The sequence below is a fragment of the Pecten maximus genome, chromosome 13, assembly GCF_902652985.1.
Source record: "Pecten maximus chromosome 13, xPecMax1.1, whole genome shotgun sequence".
Taxonomy (NCBI): Eukaryota; Metazoa; Mollusca; class Bivalvia; order Pectinida; family Pectinidae; genus Pecten; species Pecten maximus.
The window spans coordinates 25,627,181-25,649,653 of record NC_047027.1 but is presented as its reverse complement, the minus strand read 5'-3'; the positions used below and the strand labels follow the sequence as shown (position 1 = coordinate 25,649,653).

Below are 22,473 nucleotides of genomic sequence, written 5' to 3'. Positions count from 1 at the left end.
ATGAGTCCCTTTCGGAATTGGTCAATCTCTGTATACGTACATTATTATTTATTTATAACTGAAACAAGAATTTGAATCGGCTTAAAATCGATGCTGTCATGCCATATACATGGTATAAAAATGACGACGACGTTTGTGCGTTGATTTTGATTGACTAATACAGAAAACAAAAAGTGTTTTCGTTATGATGGGTATATCTTATTTTTATGATACATTTTTGATAAATGTTACCTTTGACGAAAGTTTCCAAGAGTGATATTTGCAGTGGCTTAAAGTACATGAAATTTGAAAAGAAATGTTCTAATATGTGGACTTTCAGTCAAATGACTGGGTGAAACATATTATTAGATAATATCAGATGACTCAACTAACTTGCTTAGTTAAAAATGTAATCCTGTATAACAAAAAATGTACGCTGTGTAAAAAAATGTTCGTTGTAGTCGTGGTTGCTGTGGAACAATGGATATAAGAATAAATACATTTGGTGTAAGCAATATTAATAGTTTCAATGTTAACCATGCATTTCTGTACTAATTTCAAAATAAGCTCCAAACCATGGAAGAAAGTACCAAAGAAGAGTTCATGTTATACAATACTAATTTTTGGTATCTACAATAATGATTATATCTTAATATTGTTTCATTCTTCAATAAAGCTTGTATAAGCCTTTCCCTGTCCGCTATATTTCTGTATGGCAAGGTGGAAAGCCCGCGGTGACAGCACCAGTCCGATATATCACTAAGAGCTTGTCGGTAGTGTTCTTCTGTCCCTGCTTGTTCTATCTAGGACGGGGAAATAGGCAAATGACACAATCTTATTTGCATTTTATTCATTTTGCATTAAATTACGGGTCATCATTTATGGAAAATATTTTCTCCTATCCGAGCATTGCTTCAAATCCATTCGATACTTTATGACTAGCAACGATTTAAAGGAATGGTATTTCATGACTAGTAGCAATAAATAATAATTAAAAAAAAACAATCTGTAAAGTTAAATGATCCTGCTCATGGACAGGACACGCGACATGCACATACAGTGTATTTTTTGTAGACTAGCTTGGGTGAAACAACCCAATGGTTTCACTTGGTTTGGTTTTATTTTGCTTTACGTCCTGTTAACAGCCAGGGTTATTTAATTATGTTTCCTGATTTTGAAGTGTAGGAAAGTCGGAGTACCCGCCAAAAATCTCCAGCCTGCGACATGTACCTTATAACAGTCCCACATGGTTCTCGAATTAATGACCAAGAGTTGGAGGGATAGTTGGTCGAGACACCTTAACTACTTGGCCACCATGGCTCCTAAATAAATGGTTCTATTCTCCTGATATTTTTTTCATGGGTCTCCTTGCAAATCTATATTTAAATTGTTAATATATTGTCCTTGTTTCATCGATTTTAAGTTTGGATTATGTTTTCCTTGTGCTGTCGGTATTACTTATTTGAAATTGAATGGGGGCGTTTCTGATAAACATTGGGTTATGCGTTCCTCTTTGATATGCATATATATCAATTTGAATAAAGAATAGAAGACAAATTAATTACTGAGTACCTGTGTTTTCTTGTTGAGATTTGATGTGACTCACTTCTATTTATCACCCATTTGTATTTTATCTACACCATTTATAAACTAATAAGTCTACACAAAACATACACAATGAAATGTATGCCATAACAACAAACAATTTAATGTATGATGTATGCTATAAAAACACAAAACTCTGATACGTACCTTTCCCTTCATATCTCGTAACATGTTTAATACACCACAGCAAGCATGGGCATATCATGCATACCGGAAGGCGAAAAGACGATGTTTAGCGGGGCGCCATAACGGTAAACAGCGTTATGGCGGGGCGAAAAGACGCTGTTTAGCGGGGCGCCATAACGATAAACAGCGTTATGGCGAGGCGAAAAGACGATGATTAGCGGGGAGCCATAACGATAAACAGCGTTATGGCGGGGCGAAAAGACGATGTTTAGCGGGGCGCCATAACGGTAAACAGCGTTATGGCGGGGCGAAAAGACGATGAATAGCGGGGAGCCATAACGATAAACAGCGTTATGGCGGGGCGAAAAGACGATGATTAGCGGGGCGCCATAACGATAAACAGCGTTATGGCGGGGCGAAAAGACGATGATTAGCGGGGCGCCATAACGATAAACAGCGTTATGGCGGGGCGAAAAGACGATGATTAGCGGGGCGCCATAACGATAAACAGCGGGGCGAAAAGACGATAATTATCGTCTTGTCGGGGCGAAAAGACGCTGTTTATCGGGGCGCCAAAACGATAAACAGCGTTATGGCGGGGCGAAAAGACGCTGATTAGCGGGGCGAATTAACTCGCCCCGCTGATTAGCGGCTTCACGTTTTCGTTATTTCGCGTTGAGTTGTGGCGTCTTTTCGTTATGGCGCGGCGCCATAACGTTAATTATCGGGGGCGAAAAGACGAAGATTATCGTTCTGTCGGGGCGCCAGAACGAAACAACGAAATGGCAAAAATCAGCCACCATACTAACAGGTACGTGTGCAGACACACACACAAAAATATGGTACGAATTTCTCAGAATCTATGTAGTTTATCAATTTTGAAGAAACCTCCTCTGAATTATTCAAGGAATATGTAGATACCTTAGAAATTGACACGGGTAGCTAGTGGGGTGGCCAGGAGATTGTGTGACTGAAGAGGAAAGGGAGGCTTATGTCAGAGGCTATTTTGAACATGATGGTATTCAGTTGACTAAGGTAAAGTGGAAGCCTGGACTAAGGATGGCTTGTAAAGTCTTACTCATTTTGTTCGTGGGCATTTTTACACAGAGACAACAATTTTAACAGAGTATTTTCGTTACCGCTAGGGACCTTGCCCGTTTTTTCTACAGTTTCATTACTAATCCCACGACAGAAATTGGTAGACATATCATCTACACGCAATACATGGTCAAGCAACCATACCTGACAATTTCACAAACATATTCATAGTATAATTTACGACTGCTGGGGCTTCAATCAGATAGATTTCTTGAAAGAAGATGTTTTGTATACAGTTACAGATAGCATGATATACTTCACAAGGAAGTGGGAACCTGCACAAATTGCTCTTGGGCAACATTTGGAGGAACTTACAAATGAACTTGAGAATGGTGAATACATTGTAGAATACAATGGGATGGAACACAAATATTACGGTTTCATATCAAACAGCGCCAGAGAGGTTTTTAAAAATTTCCGGAATTCAGTCTTACCTATACCAACAGTTACAGCTGTTTGAAAAATTATAATTGTGTGTATGATAAAAGATTCATTAACTTATAAATCTGTCATGATGTATCTTAATGGATTTTGAAAGAAAATATGTTTTGCTGTACGGATCCTTATTTTCCATGACGTATCATCTGTAACAATACCCAATCAAAATCAAAATGTTATGACATAGATTCACGTTAGAAAGAAGTTTGGATGATAAAGAAATGTACACTTTGTAACTATTATGTATGTACACGGTGTGAAAATGTTATTTAATGTATATTATTTCCATGTAATGATACTGTACAAGTAGAACAGGAAAAACGATGATGTTCTGATATTTACATCCTTTTTTCAGAGGTAGAATTGAAACAATGTCCATCCCAGAAAAAAAACTAATGATACATGTATACATTTAACACACACACACACGCATACACTAAACAATGAATAAAAAAAAAAAAAAAAAAAAGAGGAAAAACAGAAAGGACACCTAAAAAATGCAGACAGAAATAACACTTACAAAAGAAAAAAACGTTTACATTTATGTACAGAAACAAAAAGAAAACACAGACATATAATACACTTAAACAAAACAACACGACAATATCTAAATAGGAACATACACAATGTAATCCTAGATCAGCAATATTTTATTTTAATGCATTTAGCTGTTGGAGGAATATATTTAATCGGAATATACGAAAGAAAAATGAAACGAAATTGTTAGTAAAAGGCAAAGCAGAATTTTACTATAAATATAAGGTTCTTGCATGGGGATAGTGTTAGACTTGTAACCATTGTAATATCTGTGTGGTTATCTGTACTTTATTTTTGTCTTCACCATTTAAATTAGTGATAATATATACTTTTAATTCAAATTTAACACGATTTTCCAGGCTATAATGATTAAGTTCTAATCCTAAACATTTATTTCTGTAAACGTATTGCTTTATACTCAGTAATATCAATTTAGCTGTGTTCAATTTCGCGTATTTTTGTATGTGTTAACCTTATAAGAATTCTTGTTTATCAGATATCAAAGTTTGTTTTTTTCTTTGTAGAGTTTCTAAGTAAGGTTTTCTATCAGATTAGATACGTTATCAAAGTCCCATAAAATGTGTGTAGTTGTTTCAGGTTTTTGTTTTTCGTTTTTTGTTTCTGTTTTGCAAAATTAGATTCTTATTTGGTTCTACAATTTTGTAGAACAGTTGAAAGTGCAGTTGTGTTGGGGGAAGGGTTATATACGTCTTTCAAAAGGAAAGATCACACTATTAAACAAGACATACCTGATGTCATTGATTTTACAAAATTTCTATGTATTCCAGTGTTCTTGATGTATTTAATATTTCAATAATGTTTATATTTTTCATTCTTTATCGTAAAATAAAGAATGTCGGATAAAAAAGAATAAAACCTGGATGTTGTAATTGCCGGGGTCTTTCTTCAGATGTAGTAAAACATAGAGACTTTTTTTTAAATATTGTAGGCAGAATTATGAAATTACAGTTCTTATAGACCTTATATGGTCCAAATGAGGTCTCTTTTTGCAAACTTAGCAAGCAAAGTTGAATCTTTGGTAAATAATCCGGTAATCATTTACTGTGATTGGAATGTTCCAATAAATTGTGGATACCTATAACTATAAACATTTTAACAATAAAAAAGTTATTTAGAAATCAAACAACTCTTTGAAAATCTTGACTTAGATGATGTTTGGAGAGAACAAAATCCATATAAAAAAAATGTTTCTCGTGGAGGGGGCCTCAGGTAAGCAGGCTTTTTTTGTTTTTTTAGTTTTTAGCGATATTGCCAATTTTGTAGATAATACTGATATAGGTGTAGTCTACAGAATTTATCATTCTCAAATATCTATTCTTTTTCCCATCAATCACGAGGATCAGCTACCTGGAAATTCAATAACACTCTTGCGTCTGATCCGAAATATGTTGATTCTATTACAGAATGTATCACTGAAATGTTAAACCTGTATAAAAATGATAATGCGGATGCTGAACATGTTGAATACATAATAAATTACCAACTTATGTGGGGAACAATTAAACTGATGATAAGAGGTAAAACTATATTGTACTGTTCTTATACGAAAAAAAGAAAGACAAGCACAAGAACATGAAAAAGAAAAAAAAAACTAGCTTACCTCTGCACCAAAAACTATAGTGAAAGTAGATATAGGGATATCGAAATGTTGGAAATTGATCTCAAAAATGTTAAGGGAAGATCACACAAGGAATAATTCTTCGTGCAAAATCAAATTGGAAAGTAGAAGCAGAAAAAAGTTCGATTTGTTGTTGTTGTTGTTGTAATTTAGAAAAAAAACCACCATAGGGATGAAAAGATGTCTAAATTATTGTCTAATAACAATATGGAATTAACTAATATTCATGAAATATTGAAGGAGCAGATACATTTTGATAAAACATAGTATGCAAGTAGAGATTCACATATTCACAAATTATATTTAGTTAATTCTTTTAATAAAACATATCAAGTTGGCGAACTTTCCGTTACTAAGAACAAGGTATGATCACGTGTATACAGGAAAATCAAAATCATATGTAAATAAAAAAGGCGACTAATCACTCTTCTTAACATCGAAAATAAAATAGCATTAGCAGCTAAAGCGAATTGCATAAAACTCTTTTTTTTACCAAAATCGATAAGTCATTCACAAAAAGCTTTAAATAAAGAAAAATATATTGGTGAATGCTTTATATTAATCTTAGATTTAATTAAAAGACAGAAGATGACATACAACAAAACATTGTACCTGCTCTAGACTTTGGTTATCTAGAATTGTGTTTCATTGAAAAGACTACGTTTCTTTGGTTTTGGTAGAAATTTAATATTCTAGATCAATTTAAAAAAAATAATATAACCAGTTGTATTATCAATAACGGTCACATTATATATATATATATATATATTTAATATAGAGAGAGGAGTTCGTCAAGGCGACACACTCTCGTCTTATATATTTATTCTGACAGTAGAACTTTTTAAGCGAGGCTTTGACAAATGAAGATGATGTTGTTGATATAAAAAAATAAAACGATGAATATTTAATTAAGTAAGTAGGCAGACGATAATAGTCTAACTCTTACTGAGGAACCTGAATCTTTAAAACACTGCTTTTGGTGATTTAGATAAATTTGGAGATTGTTCTGGATTAGACAAAACAGGCTATATGGTTAGGGGCAAAACGGGGTTGTGGTGAAGATATGTTACCTGAGAGAAAGTTACGATGGAATCATGAAGGGAAGTTAAAACTTCTCGGCATAAAATACAATTTTCAGAAAAGTGATATCACTTGAGATAACTACGAAGAAAAAATTGTTGCTGCCAAAAAAAGTCCCAACAATGTTGATCGTTTAGAAAATTAACAAAAATAGTAAGATACGTGTAATCAAATCGTCAGTCCTACGCGTTGTTTATTTAATTATTCAAAGTATTGTGTGATCCATCAGATGTTTTTCTCCATAAACTACAAAAACTATTGTTTGATTTTGTAAGGAATGAAAAGGGCGACAAAATTAAAAAAGAAATGCTATGATTAATACTTATGAGATTCGGGGACTGAGAATGCCACATGTACAACTTTTTGTCAGTCTCTGAAAATATCGTGGGTTGAAAAAATTATTAATCGTAAATTTGTTTCTGACTGGAAACCACTTTTATTGGACAAGTTGGTGAACTTTGGTGGCGTTATTTTTTATGTCAAAATTTGGAATACAACATACAAGCTAGTTTTTTTAATACTTTTTAGAAAAATATTCTAAATGTTTTGAGTAATTTTACAAGAGGAGATTACTACAATGCCAGGAATGCTAACACTGGCCAACATTTTATCACAGTCAATATGGAACAATGATAACACTAAGATAAATATTTTTCATACAAACATTAGGTAAAACATGACGTATTCTTTGTAAATGATTTATTAAATGAATAAGGGTGTTTCCTTACTAATGCAGATTTCCAAGCAAAGTATAACTTACAAGTTCAGGTAATTAGATATTACAGTATTATACACGCCATTCCATAAAGATGGAAACGTATTGTAAGGTTGAATCATAGAAAGTTATCAAGCATAGAAAATAAATCACATTTCTTATTTGAAGAAAAAACGGAACAAGTTGCTAAATTCTTCAAATTTTTATTGCTTATAAAGCATATCGCATTTCCTGACAACTTAGAATATGAAACACAAACTACATTTAACTATACAAAAGTCACGTTGACAACTTTTCTTTACACTACCCTTCTCTGTTACTGATGACACCAACTTACTGTGTTTTCAGTTTGACTTGATACACAGAATAATTTCCAATAATAAATTGCTAATGAAAATTAATATTGCTGAAACTGAATTATGTACTTTCTGTAACGAAAACAGAGAAACTATGGAACTTCTATTCTGGGACTGTGTACACGTAAAAAAACCTTTGGTTGTATTTTCGTAAAGCTATTTTTGAAAGAAATAATATTGATATACCATGGCCCCCAATTACGTTTCTGTTTGGTTTACAAAATATGTCAGGGAATGGAGGAAATTATTTGATTATTCTAATTATAAAACAAAACATTTATAAACGCAAGTGTATTTGTAAAGTTCCACCACGTACAGGAGCATTGGTAAAAATACAACACTATGAACAATTTGGAATAGCAATGTCTCTATATGTATACCCCCCAAAAAGCAGCTAAAATAAAATTAAAATGGGGAGATTAATCAAGAGCGCTGGACCTGTATTACAAGTTCCCATGGATATGCTAAGGTCTTTATATTACCATGGGAAAAGTTTTTCTTTTTTTTTTCTCGACAAAAAAGAAATGTCTTTAGATATGTTTCATTTGCTGTGTTGTATTTTCATAATTTTAAACTTGACGAAACGATGTTTGTGTTGGTCTATACTAAGATTTTCACCCCAGTTACTACATATATATATATATATATACATGTATATATGGGGCAAAGAAGTAATTCAAACAGTGTAAACAATAAGGTTTGTTAAATTTTCGAGGCAATCCGCCCCTTTATCAAAACACAAAAAATCACAAATACAAACACATAATATATATAAGAAGTACTGGAAATACAATAAAATACAATATATATACATATGTTAAAAATATTAACAAATCTGTTTTACTGTCGACGCGGGATTACCTCGAAAAGCAAACGTGCATTACTACCCCGACAGACGAAGTTCCGTTGATCACGACAGCCGGTTATTGAATGGGTGAATGGGAGAATAGTACGCGCGAGGCGATTGGACAAGTCTTGCTTCATAAGCCCCGCCTCCACAAACAATGTTACAAACTGTAGTTGACTTTGACATGACCTTGCTCCCTATTGTACATAATGTACGAGAACCCATGTTTACAAACATACAATAACTTGCTATTTGGAAGTTTACAATGCTTTACTTTACCAAAATTTACATATAACCACAATTTGAGAACAAAACATAGAACATGTTACATATCTAAATTATTAAAAAAAAATCTAGTTTGAATTCATGATTTAAGTGTGTATATGGTAACATCATCCGATACTATGCATATATATATATATATATATATATTACCAAAAGTTTTCTTATTTTGTACCAATTGTTTTTTCACCAATAAACAAAAATGTTGATATGTTGTGTTATCTTTATTTCTTATCATGCATGCTGATACCACCTTATTTAAAAAAAATTAAGTACTTGTCAATTATATTGGAATTATAACCGATGTGGGGCTGGAACCCATGACAATCGGGTTATTAGTACGATTCTCTAACCAACTGGAATTCAGATTTAATGCTTATAAAAATTGTAGTTTTCTATATTTTATCTTTTTATTCATTTTTCTTTACTTTCAGAACCCTAGGCCAGTTTTCCTCATAATCCAACAATCATCTTATTTCACGGTGCGGGTAATTTTACGTTCAAACTAGGAAGTGTGTCCGTCAACTTCCGCTGTCTTTTCCTAATCCCCTACCCCCTACGTCAAAAGTAGGTACCCTATGGCTAATCTTCTTACCCCAAACACGGACATGGTACCCTAAAAGTTAATCCTCTTACCAGCATCCACCTGGCCGTCAAAAGTAGGAACCGTCGAAAGTGTACTACATACTACTGCAAAGCTCTATAGTAGACCTAACAATATAGTACTATCATTTCGTAACTCATTTGCAAACATGATTTTATAATAATTTCAATATCTTAAATCAGTGTTTTGACACAGAAAACAATAATTTGACCCATAATTTTTGCATGCCGCTCGTCAATTTGATACGTTTGAAATCGAGTAATCGTTGAATGCCAAGTTTTTGTGTAGTTTATATTTTGACTCATGTTTTTATTTTGACTCTCAGGATTTCACAGCCGAGAGTCACTGACTCAATCCTACTGGAGTCCCTGTTAGATCATTAAACCTTGCAAGCCTGTACGCACCTACTTTGTTTACATATAATCCGCATATAAAAACCACTCGGGCCTTTCTGGTGATGAAACAAAAACAAAGGAACATGTACTTTGTCAGTTACATCAGCTGCAAGAGTTATCTGAAATATTAATGATATCTTAACTCCAACCAACACGCTCTTTAAGGGTTTGAAATGGATGCATATTCTTGGTTTTTATAATTGTAGGAAATGTGCAATAACCTACACAATTTTTAATGATGAGGCTCATGGTTATCTAAAGCAAAATCAATTTACCTGGCAACCTAACCAATGATACACGAAATGCTACAAGCATTCTGTCGTTTTAAAGCTGCATCTCAGTAACCAATATAAATCAATAACTTAGTATTTTAAATTAAAAGCTTACTTGTGATTTATTGTCTTAAAACCAATTTAATTTTTGTGTTTAGTTAAGGTTATCCTTATAATTAGTTATTATAAAGAAATTTGTTTATAGTGATTAGACTATATGCCATGCATCACGGCCAGAGAGTTTGGTAGGTAGGGGCTATCCAATCACCTGTTCTCTGGTCTGTATCGTGTGATATATATTAGCATAACATCTGTTCCAAATCATTCACATATATATATTATACATTTTAATTGTACTTAATTTTGCCTAATTTATTTTCTACAGCCAGACAGCTTGTTGGGTAGGGGCTGCCAAATCACTTACTCTCCGTGTCATGTGATATTGTTTTTTATCAAACTATGTTTATATAATGCACATTATTATTTAAATCATTATTATGAAGAGCTGTATTATCATATTTAAAACATCCATATATTTATAAATTACAGCCGGATAGCATGTTAGGGAGGGGCTTCCCAGTCACCTGCCTCCTGGTTGGTATTCTAATTGCGATATTACTTTTTACATTATTTTTCTTGTTATTGATATATTTGTTCTCAATTTTTATAAAGATAATTATAATGTACTAGTCATGTCGATTATAGACAGGTCATTGATGTATCTTATTTCTATGTAAGTATTGTCTTGTAAAGTGTGGTGTTGTACCTTGTATATGTGTCTTTCACAGGGCCGTATTGGAAAATAGAAGTCAAAATATGTAACCCTGTCTAAATAAAAGAATTTATTACATTTTTACCAGTGAAATATCAAAAAATATTCATTCTATAAAAGTGATTTTTTCACTAGGGAAAAATATCATATTTATCACTAGGGGAAAATATCATATTTATCACTAGTGAAAAATATCACTTTTGCTGATTTGACCAATCAAATTAATGATTAGAAAATACCAAAATAATTGACCAATTAGAAAGCCCGACATATATCTCAGCACCTTGACAGGGGGAACTACATTTTTTGTTTACAAATTATTGCTGTAGGCCTAGTTAGCATACGGGGTAGGTTTTTCGTTGATAAAAAATGTAATAAACAGAATATCTAACAGTGTCTTCAGTAATACCAAATATATTTCACTTGTGTGGCTAATATTTAGATATTTTTCACTCGTGCTGCGCACTCGTGAAAAATATCAAAATATTACCCCACTCGTGAAATATATTTGGTATTACTGAAAACACTGTTAGATATCCTCTATTTATTATTATTTAATTGTTACATAAAATAGAGCATATAGAAGACATATAAGGATGAAATCGCTTAATAACTTCAGTAGTTTAGATCAATGTGTCATGGTATTGGATGATATAAATTCAGCATCACATTTTGAATTATATAAAATCTAGACAGCGCTCCATTGTGGTAGCATCATGTTGTGTGTTACTCTATAAAATATGATTTATAGTTATATGTGAATAACGGGACGTATACATAAAAGTCAAACTTCATATTAATTAAATGACATAGAAAATACAACAGAATGTATAACAGAATAGATTTATTTTCGTGTGGTATTACCTGTCGACAGAAATCCCACCTGTTGACAGACATCCCACAGACATCCCACCTGTCGTACTATTTGATTCGGGGTCAATTCTATTTTTATTCTAAATTTTGAAGGAATCTGCTAATTTCACGGGGGACACCGGCGGAAGATTTCCCTGGGTACACTACTGATATTGGGATATTGGTGGCTATTTTAAGGGATATTGGTGGCTATTTTCAGGGGATATTAGTGGCTATTTTAAAGGATATTGGTGACTATTTCAGGGGACATCTGTGGCTATTTTCAAAGGATATTGGTGGCTATTTTCATGGGATATTGGTGGCTATTTTCAAAGGATATTGGTGGTTATTTTCAGAGGATATTGGTGGCTATTTTCAGGGGATATTGGTGGCTATTTTCAGAGGATATTGGTGGCTATTTTCAGGGGATATTGGTGGCTATTTTCAGAGGATATTGGTGGCTATTTTCAGGGGATATTAGTGGCTATTTTAAAGGATATTGGTGACTATTTCAGGGGACATCTGTGGCTATTTTCAAAGGATATTGGTGGCTATTTTCAGGGGATATTGGTGGCTATTTTCAAAGGATATTGGTGGCTATTTTCAGAGGATATTGGTGGCTATTTTCAGGGGATATTGGTGGCTATTTTCAGAGGATATTGGTGGCTATTTTCAGGGGATATTGGTGGCTATTTTCAGAGGATATTGGTGGCTATTTTCAGGGGATATTGGTGGCCGATTCCTGATTGACACTGACCATGGCGTTGGCTGATATCCGGGAAGTACAGCAAATTATCTATTTTTCCTCTTCCTGGAAATAATACGAATAGACAACGTATCCCACATTATACTAGTTCGCAGATAAAGTTCATATCACTGCTGCACCCTACATCATCGTACAACCATTTGTATATTGCCAGACAGTTCTGAGAGCCCCTATTATCCGGTTGGGTACCGTGCCACAGGAAAGATTGTCTCGACACTACACTTCCGGTACTCCAAACGAACGTGTCTTCGACTGCCACATCGGTCGCACCAAGATGGTAGTAGTTGTCATCTGCAAATAAAAGGAGCATTCATAATATATTAAGCTTATTGTTGACACATTTCCGTCATTTTTTAAGGTGTAATAGTTTCATCCCCAAACATATATTGTTACATACTGGTTGTGTATTGATTAATTAGCTTTTCCAATAATTATTTCACAATAATAATATTACACCTGGTTTATGATGTTATATATGTACATATAAACATTTTGAACTTTTATACTGTGACTAAAAAAGTTCGTCCTGTAATAAAGTAGATAAAATGTCGATAAAAAGCAAATGTGAGAGTTATATATTTGGAGGGCTTATAACATTACATTATTACTTTGTTATTTCAAAGCTATTTGGTTTGTTCATTGAGCTATGGTTCCATTAACCTGTTGACTGTCTAAAACAATACGTACACAGCACCTCTGGTAGTCCGGTAATATACGTGTGCTTAGCAACGGTATCCAAAACAACCAACCGTCCACCATCCGCCGCGCAGTCGCTCTCGGCATCCCAGTGTGAATTCCATTGGTCGGCAACAACTTTTATATACCAGCCAAGTTGACTGTTGTATAAATATCCTTCAATGTGACCTGTGGGATAGATATGGACCCATTGTTCTCTCAATTGTTTATAAACGTTTTCTACTGGACAATACACATATTAATTATGATAAGCTATGCAGTCCCTGACAAGATATTATATTTAAGTGTCGTACGGGGATTAAATAAATAATGTACTCGGGTGTTCTTCCATTTCAACAGATTCAATGTACAAGACAAAGACCTGTAATACAAAAACAACACGTTACTCAAATATAGACTTACGTACACACTCTCCGACTTCGTACCCATACACAAGAATACGCCAAATCGAGCACACCCTCACTCCCATTCGCACCAACACTATGCTTACCAGGCTTCCCGATCCCCATTTATGTCATTTTCCCCCAAGTTTCATTGGGGTATAAAAAAAATGTTTGCAAACTGGATGAATCCGCATAGTGGATTCTTACACAAAAGTTTGTTAACAAATTTGTTTTCATACCCCTGGGTAGAATCGGAGGTTCCGACTTTGGGATGACAGCACCTTCTGATCGGGAATCTCTACTTTGGTAGGATTGTACCCTCTGATCGGAGGTTCCTACTTTGGGCGGATTACACCCTCTGATCGGATGTCTCTACTTTGGGCGGATTACACCCTCTGATCGGATGTCTCTACTTTGGGCGGATTACACCCTCTGATCGGAGGTTCCTACTTTGGTAGGATTACACCCTCTGATCGGATGTCTCTACTTTGGGCGGATTACACCCTCTGATCGGATGTCTCTACTTTGGTAGGATTTCACCCTTTGGTCGGAGGTTCCTACTTTGGTAGGATTACATCCTCTGATCGGAGTCCCTACTTTGGTAGGATTACACCGTCTGGTCGGAGGTTCCTACTTTGGTAGGATTGCACCCTCTGATGGGAGGTCTGTACTTTAGTAGGATCGCACTCTCTGATCGGAGGTCCTACTTTGGTAGGACTGCACCCTCTGATCGGGGATCCCTATGTTGGTAGGATTGCACCCTCTTATCGGAGGTTCCCACTTTGGGAGGACAGCCCCCTCTGATAGGAGGTTCCTACTTTGGTAGTATTGCACCCTCTGATAGGAGGTTCCTACTTTGGTAGTATTGCACCCTCTGATTGGAGGTTCCTACTTTGGTAGGATTGCACCCTCTGATCGGAGTTCCCTACTTTGGTAGGATTACACCCTCTGATCGGAGGTTCCTACTTTGGTAGGATTTCATCCTCTGAACGGAGGTTCCTACTTTGGTAGGATTACACCTTCTGATCGGAGGTTCCTACTTTTGTAGGATTACACCCTCTGATCGGAGGTTCCTAGTTTTGTAGGATTACACCCTCTGATCGGAGGTTCCTACTTTTGTAGGATTACACCCTCTGATCGGAGGTTCCTAGTTTAGGAATGAATGAGTATGTGAGTGAGTCTATTAAATGTAATAGTCATGACTTTGAAATGTCACGGTCGAGTTGTGATATGATTCATTGACACATGACACATCACCAATATATCTGAAGCTGCAGTTGAAGGATTTAAAATACTACCATATACAGCAATAGACCATTGTTACTCGATCTTTAAGAAGAAATGTGGTGTGTTTACCGGTATTGTATAGAATGGAAAATCAAATATATGGCAGGGACATATCAGGATGTGTTAATAAAAATAGTTTCTTTTCACATTGAAGAATATATTGGAGACTGATTGAACTTATAGGACAGGAAATGATAAGAAAAAACTGTCCTTACGCGTCCAAAGTCGATTTCCGTTCACTGACGTCGAAGTGGTTAGACTGTCGTAACAATCACAGGTACTGGTCAAGGTGTTATAGGTAGAGGCCTTAGATGTTTTCTCTCTGACACAGGTAGCCAGACAGATGACCAGAGTCGCGACAGTCGTGGTCAGTACGGAGGAACTGTATGATCGATCAACGTTGGAGACGTCCTCCAGCCAGCTAGATCCTTCAATTATCACCATCTCTTCGGTAAAATTGATTTACCTAAAATACAAATTGATATATCGACTATTGAAATAGACTTAATTAAGACTCAATATTTTATTTGAACACACATGGAAATGTGTTACAGGAGAAACAAAACAATTTATTAACTTATTTTACTAATCTAAAATACAAATTGATTGATCGACTGTCGAAATAGTCTTCTTTATGAAAACAAGATATTAAGTGGATGCCAAAGATCAAGATTGGTAAAACAGAAGAAATGTACACCATGATCAAACCTGTAAGTGACATTATTAGAAGGGTGCAATTCAGTTCAAGGTCTATACATCAATTTATCATTATGATAAATCATTAAAATTTTATTTCGTGCATCAAAACATTGGTATGATATATCGTCAATGTAAATATTACTTACTTGGTTACATGGCAAGATTATCTTTATGTCAATGGCAAACGACAAATAGGGATTTATCATATACAAATTGTAAATTGTCATCTTTTTTTGTAATTCAGTAGAGTTTGTGAATGACGTCATTCGGTAAAATACAATGTAGGTAGGCCAATCAGACAGTTCTTTTCAAAAACATGTTTGAAAATAAAACTTTTGATTAATTATTTTACCGATAAAGTGTGACATTTCGATTATAATTACCAAGACATTTCGTCCAACGATCGCGATGGTGTTAGAATAAACGTAAAATTAGCACATTATGGGGTGATTTTGTCATATCTATCATGCATGAATACCGACATGTAAACGGACATTTGGTAACACGAAAACCTTGGTACATCAAGATGGTTGTAAAACATTCTTTAGCTCACCCACTAAAATAGACTGTATCCTCCAAGCTTCCTTTTCAATTTCAAACCGGAACAGAAATTCATGTTGATATAGAAGTATGTGTAGGGGGGGGGGGGGGGGGGTGATATTTTTTTCTCTGTAAATATTTACCAGAAACAGACACCTGTGCTCGTTATTACAGGTTCTATGTGCTGTGTACTTCGACCTCGATGAATTTCAGTTTCGTTTTGTTTTTATCGATTACTCGTTCAAAAAATATCGCATTCCGTTCAGTTTTAGTACGAATGCGGCGATTTTGTTCCTTTTCGTTCCAAATGTCGGAAATAAATCTCGTTCTTTTTCGTCTAGGCCAAGTTCGTTTCGCTTCAAAATAATTCCGACTTCTTTTTCATTCCATCCCGTTTGTTAACTAAAACACTGACACCCCTGTGTTAAAAGGATTGGATACTTATCTACATTGTACTAGCAATTGATGAAAATAATGATATCATAATCTGTGAGATAACCTTTAGGTACAGACATTAGGAAAAACTTAAGTGATAGAATTAATGAGTATGTCTACCAACGCCACAGTTGAAATACTTATGTTAGGCCTATCACCTGTTTGAACACTTACCGTCAATTCTCCTCTGTTAGTATTCCTACATTGAACATATTCCCGTTATGTATGATGTCGTGGTACAAACCGCTGTTACCGAGATCGAGGACTTAACCAATAACAAGATGTATAGCTGGTAGAATTGTTTACCGACCGCTTTACAAATAACCACCGTGTCTAAGCTCCAAACTGGGGTCTCTAAACTGTGAACACGGGGGTCTCAATTCTGCAGCGGTAGAAAGTAAGTCAGCTAAGGAAAGCTTGACATAGCCGTATAATATTCGTTTGGCCCCGGATATGAAGCAACAGGTGGCGGTACTGGTCAAGATGGAGTATGTGATTGGTCAATGTAGCGGTAAATGCAAAATGCAGATATGCAGTTAAAAACGAAACAATGTACATGTATTTAGATTGAATGCAAGCTGAATAAGTGGATGTATCCTTTCAAATGACACATCAATAAAATTATATTCCTGATTCAAATGCAGTCTGATTATCACCAAAAATGATTCAAACTGATATAATTTTGTTATTCGTGCTGAAACGCATTAATTAGTTTAAGTTATTTTAACAGCAGTTTTACATTATAACCACTAGCATTAAAACTATGCCGTTTATCTTTTTTAAAGATATTTCTTGTTATTATAGCACACGGACAGCGGCGAAATTTCAGTGATCTTTTACGCCCATGAATGTGGCTGAATACTGCAAGGTTATTTTAAACACCTCTGCACAGTTTGGCCAGTCAGAACAAATGTTCACATCGCCTTCTCTCTATTACAAAGCAAATTTCTTCGGCAACTTATGTTGTACACATCGACTTTTGTAAGTGAAAAGTAGCAGATTGTGTGTCGTGTTTCTTGTGGCTGTAGCATTTCAGAATTAGGAATGTTTATTATCTACTTTTCATGTTGACATTGGGTCTCTTAACATGTGAACCACGGGGTCTCTTTAACAAATTACAATTTCAGCTTCTCTTCGCCGATATTGCCAAATAGCCCCATTCTGTGTGTGATCAAGATGAAGAAACTTCTTTTAACTAAATCTAAGTCGTTCAAATTTGATGTAACAAATAATTAAATAGATAGATATGTAAACACAGGCAAATGATCATCTCTTAAAAATAAAAACAGAAAAAACTCCTCAGCATATAAACAATTTTTGTCTCGAACATTTACATCATGATGATTTTGTCCCAAACGTGGTTTTAACCTTACTATTCCCGTTAAAATTGATACCTAATTAGAAGATTTTGTCTTATACATTTATCAATAAGGGAACAGGGAGGCATGCTCCTTGTACAATGCCCTCTTATCACAAATAACGAACTAGAATTTCTTTTGTTTGTTATTGGATTTTCAAATTCTAATCAAATATAGTCTGCTTGGAAATCCTACCTTAAACAGAAAAAAATATTGACAATTAGATATTTAATCAGTCTCAATATTCCAGCGTCAATATGGCCGGGACTGTCACAAAGAAATTACCTCTTGGCGAGTTCTTTAACTAATTTTACGTTTGGAGTTATCGATAATTTATTGTTTTTTAAATACCTAGAAATACATTGACCACTTTGATCAGACACATGCTTTAAGGTATAAATGATTTTTTTTACGCCAGCCTCTAGCCGCCATCTTTACTTAAAGATTTACCTATATGGTTGAATCGCTAATTACTCAGCATTGAAATGCGTCAAAATATCGATTTTCCGATCGTTAGCTTCCCTACAATAACCTGAACACGTCCCTACATCGTTTTCGTGTTTACACCGTTTATATCAATTATCATGACACGGGAGATGTGGAACACTGATGTAAAATATACAAATTCGTGCCATGAAGCTTGACGAAGGACAAAACAGGATCGTCGGCTTCATTATTATAGGAAATGTATCGATGACCGTAAGCGTAATAACATGGTTATCACTTTGAGAACCTGACAATGTCATCATGATTTAGTGTCGTAACCCTGGTTCTCACTTTGAGGACCTGACAATGTCATCATGATTTAGTGTCGTAACCCTGGTTATCACTTTGAGGACCTGACAATGCCATCATGATTTAGTGTCGTAACCTCGTTATCACTTTGAGAACCTGACAATGCCATCATGATTTAGTGTCGTAACCCTGGTTCTCACTTTGAGAACCTGACAATGCCATCAGGATTTAGTGTCGTAACCCTGGTTATCATTTTGAGAATCTGACAATGCCATCATGATTTAGTGTTGCAACCCTGGTTATCACTTTAGAAACCTGACAATGCCGTCATGATTTAGTGTCGTAACCTCGGTTATCACTTTGAGAACCTGAAATTGCCATCATGATTTAGTGTCGTAACCTCGGTTATCATTTTGAGGACCTGACAATGCCATCATGATTTAGTGTCGTAACCTCGGTTATCACTTTGAGGACCTGACATTTCCATCATGATTTAGTGTCGTAACCTCGGTTATCACTTTGAGAACCTGACATTGCCATCATGATTTAGTGTCGTAACCTCGGTTATCACTTTGAGGACCTGACAATACCATCATGATTTAGTGTCGTAACCTCGGTTATCACTTTTAGCACCTGACAATGCCATCATGATTTAGTGTCGTAACATCGGTTATCACTTCGAGAACCTGACAATGCCATCATGATTTAGTGTCGTAACCTCGGTTATCTCTTTGAGAACCTGGCATTACCATCATGATTTAGTGTCGTAACCCAAAGCCCGCAGAGCACAGAATAACAGAGTTCTTTCTGTGTTGACTTAGAAAACCAGCTACACTTGTACCAGTGTTCCCCTTTACATAATTATGTATGTATTTCACGCTAAAAAATGAAGCTGTGCACAAATAAAATGCCATGTGAATATATAGATATAATTTGTGTAAAGAAATTTCTGAATAAAAAAGGTCCATAGGGCCTGAAATGCACACCTGGAATTTTCAGTATTGACTTATGCGTAGGGGACATACCAAATGAAATACCCCGGTTATATAGGGTTAAGGGGAACACTGCTTGTACATTCCTCATTTTGTGATTTACTGTTGAATTTGTTGAACAGTTTGTGTTATTCGACAGAAGAGCTCTGTTGCTTCATCCACAGTATTTGGGGGATACTGCAGAGCATACTGTTCGATGATGTGAAAACCAAGAGTTTCGAAATCAGGTCCTACTCCATTCGGAAGAGGAGATGAGCAGTACTCCTCTTCAAGTGCATCCAGCTGCTCAACAGCAGGCAGTGGGAGTTTTTGATCTCTTGCTCCAAAGATTTCTGACTGAAAATACAGGACATCTGGTTTTCCAAAAGGTCCTTGAGCATTTCTGCTGGATCTAATTCTATGCTGATTCCAGTGCTGAGCTACTCTCCCTAGTTCAGTGTTGATAAGCTTCATGAAACAAAATCGTATGCATTCTGTGTGAATGAAATCAGCTGTGTCCAACATACCTACATCTGACATTCCCTTAAAAAGATCCATAAAGGTTTGACCACACATGCAACGAAGGTTTCTCCAAAATCGTTCAATTCTGGTGTTTCTGGTGGAACTCCCATACTGAAAACTTGACAAGCCTTGGAATGGATCATTATGATGCCATCTCATTACACATTGGATATCTCTAACTATTGAGTTCTCTGTACCCCTGTCGGCATATATCATCACTGGTATACCATTCATATCCCTGATAGCATCCATGTAGAACTTTGCTATGTACTGAGGATTTTTGTTTGAATCGCAGGCTTGTATCCATAGTACTCTCCGTGAAAAGCCATCAACAGATGCATGCACAGAAATTCCAAATGGCTTGAGCTTATCCCACCCATCAATATGAATGGCAAAGTTTGGTCCACTGTTAGAGTAGGTTTATCTACCTATTCTGTGGTGTCTACGCATCAATATTCCTTCTCGGTCAAGAATATGCAATGCCAATCGTACAGTTTCCATAGTTGTTGTAATATTGTGATTTGTAAGCAGTCGTCTGTACATGGACCGATATCCAATATTTTGACCTGTTCCACCAAGTTCTTCCATAATAGCTGTCACTACATCTTCTAGATTTGCATGATTTTCCCTTCTTTGCAAATTCATTCCTCTGAGGATTCTATGTATTTGTCTCTCACTGATCACTGTTTCATGTTGAATTGCCAAAAATCCCATGATTTCTCTCACTGCATATCCTGCCAAATAATAAATTCCTATCAGCTGGTCCCTTCCAAACACTTCCTCATTGAGCTGAAGACCCCTCAAAATTGCTGGTGTATATCTTTGTTGTGATGCCATATTACCAGTAGACTACTGCACCTGGAAAAACAGTCAACAAGAGGTATTCAGGTGACTTATATGATTATGATAAGCTAAAATTAAACAAGTTCGACATAGAACAGGGCTTTTTTGGGGGCCGATTCGGCCCGATTCCCCACTGCAAAATTAGATATTTTTCCCAATCCGACCAGATAAAATTCCCAATCGAATGTATGTCTTTCAAAATCCAGATGGGGCCGTCCCGTCTACGTTTTATTGGTTATTCTGGCCTGATAAAGGGAGATAATGCTCTAGAGTCTAAATAAATATAGCATAGATCCATATTTGTGTCTACTTGTTTTTTTTTCCATTATGTCCATTTTCCCCAATTTACCTGTTGCTGCACATTTTTTCCCAATCCCAAAGCCATAGACCCCATTCCCAAAGTAGTGAAAAAAGCCTTGTAGTATTGCTTTAAATACATTGGAACATCTGACAGAAACAAACATATCATTGTATTATTTGAATTGCACATTTTTCATTTGTATTTAATTGAACAGTGAACTTGACTTTTACCTTGCTGAGTCAGGACCTCAGGAACATGGAACTATTTTTTCTGTATTATCATAGGTGCCTGACTCGTTTTATAAAATAATAACATATAGAGTACATATATTTATATGTACTCTATATGTTATTATTGTATAAAAGGAGTCGGGCCCCTGTGGTATTATAGATAGGTGCTGGCCAATATGTACCAGTGTGTTGCTTACACAGTATAGATCTAGCCTAACGTACTTTGAACCGAACACAATGGTCATTTTTATAAGGCGCTGCTTTAAGGTATTTCTTGATCTAAGAAATTGTCAAAAAATAAATTATTGATATCAGAAATTGAATTGATATAAGGCCTACGAGGATCTGCAGATCGTTTCTGGTCCCTGTGTGTTGGACGAGTTGAGTCTAGACCCAATAGCTATACTGGAGCCTAACGAAAACGAGATGAATAAGTTACTGTACACATTAAAATGAATACAAAGTACCATCGATAATCGTAACATTTGCCATAGGTATCTAGCATAGTTTACCTGTTTTTGTAGGTGTTGGGCCGTTCCCTGTCCAAGCCTCGTGTGCACTGGCGCGCTGAACTTCCGAATGGAGGTCACGTGACCTTGACAAGAAAATCCATGTCAGTATATAGCATCTTATGCAGCGAGATGTCGAGATAGCGACTTCATAAACGCATTGAATTATCTCGCTATGTCGGTTGTTTTATCTCGCTATGTCGTTTTATTATCTCGCTATGTGGTATATTTATCTCGCTATGTTGACAAAATTATCTCGTTATGTGATGGCAGATCCATGCCACCATAGGAAGTAGATCGCGGAGTCACGGCTAGTGTGGAGGAAACTGGAGTACCGGGGAAAACCCACGTGGTCTGACAGGTGACCCCATACCATTTTGCATTCGATCGGGGAATCGAACACCGATCGCCTAGGTGAAAGGCAAGAGTAGTACCACAGTGCCACCGACCACGCAACATTCTTGACCAGTAACTAATAGTTTAGCTTTTATTCCCGACAAAGACCACTAGCACCGACACGGACTTCGACGTTTGGGGGATAGCTCAAGATATAAACTCAGCAAATCTTGATTATAATCAAATTATATTAATATACAGGTTT

General features: G+C 35.7%; 2 protein-coding genes across 2 annotated transcripts; both read right to left on the bottom strand.

Annotated features, from left to right (window-relative positions):
• Nucleotides 1-11,331: 11,331 nt before the first annotated feature.
• LOC117341274 (C-type lectin domain family 4 member D-like) lies at nucleotides 11,332-16,693 on the bottom strand. The gene is made up of 4 exons (XM_033903131.1): nucleotides 16,578-16,693; nucleotides 14,945-15,195; nucleotides 13,051-13,227; nucleotides 11,332-12,654 (listed from the first exon to the last, which is right to left on the bottom strand). Exons 2-4 carry the CDS (start codon nucleotides 15,171-15,173, stop codon nucleotides 12,443-12,445), a joined length of 618 nt encoding a protein of 205 aa, XP_033759022.1. The 5' UTR covers nucleotides 15,174-15,195; nucleotides 16,578-16,693; the 3' UTR covers nucleotides 11,332-12,442.
• A 2,662-nt stretch (nucleotides 16,694-19,355) lies between these two features.
• LOC117340172 lies at nucleotides 19,356-20,859 on the bottom strand. The gene has a single exon (XM_033901933.1). It carries the CDS (start codon nucleotides 20,239-20,241, stop codon nucleotides 19,588-19,590), a length of 654 nt encoding a protein of 217 aa, XP_033757824.1. The 5' UTR covers nucleotides 20,242-20,859; the 3' UTR covers nucleotides 19,356-19,587.
• Nucleotides 20,860-22,473: the final 1,614 nt, after the last annotated feature.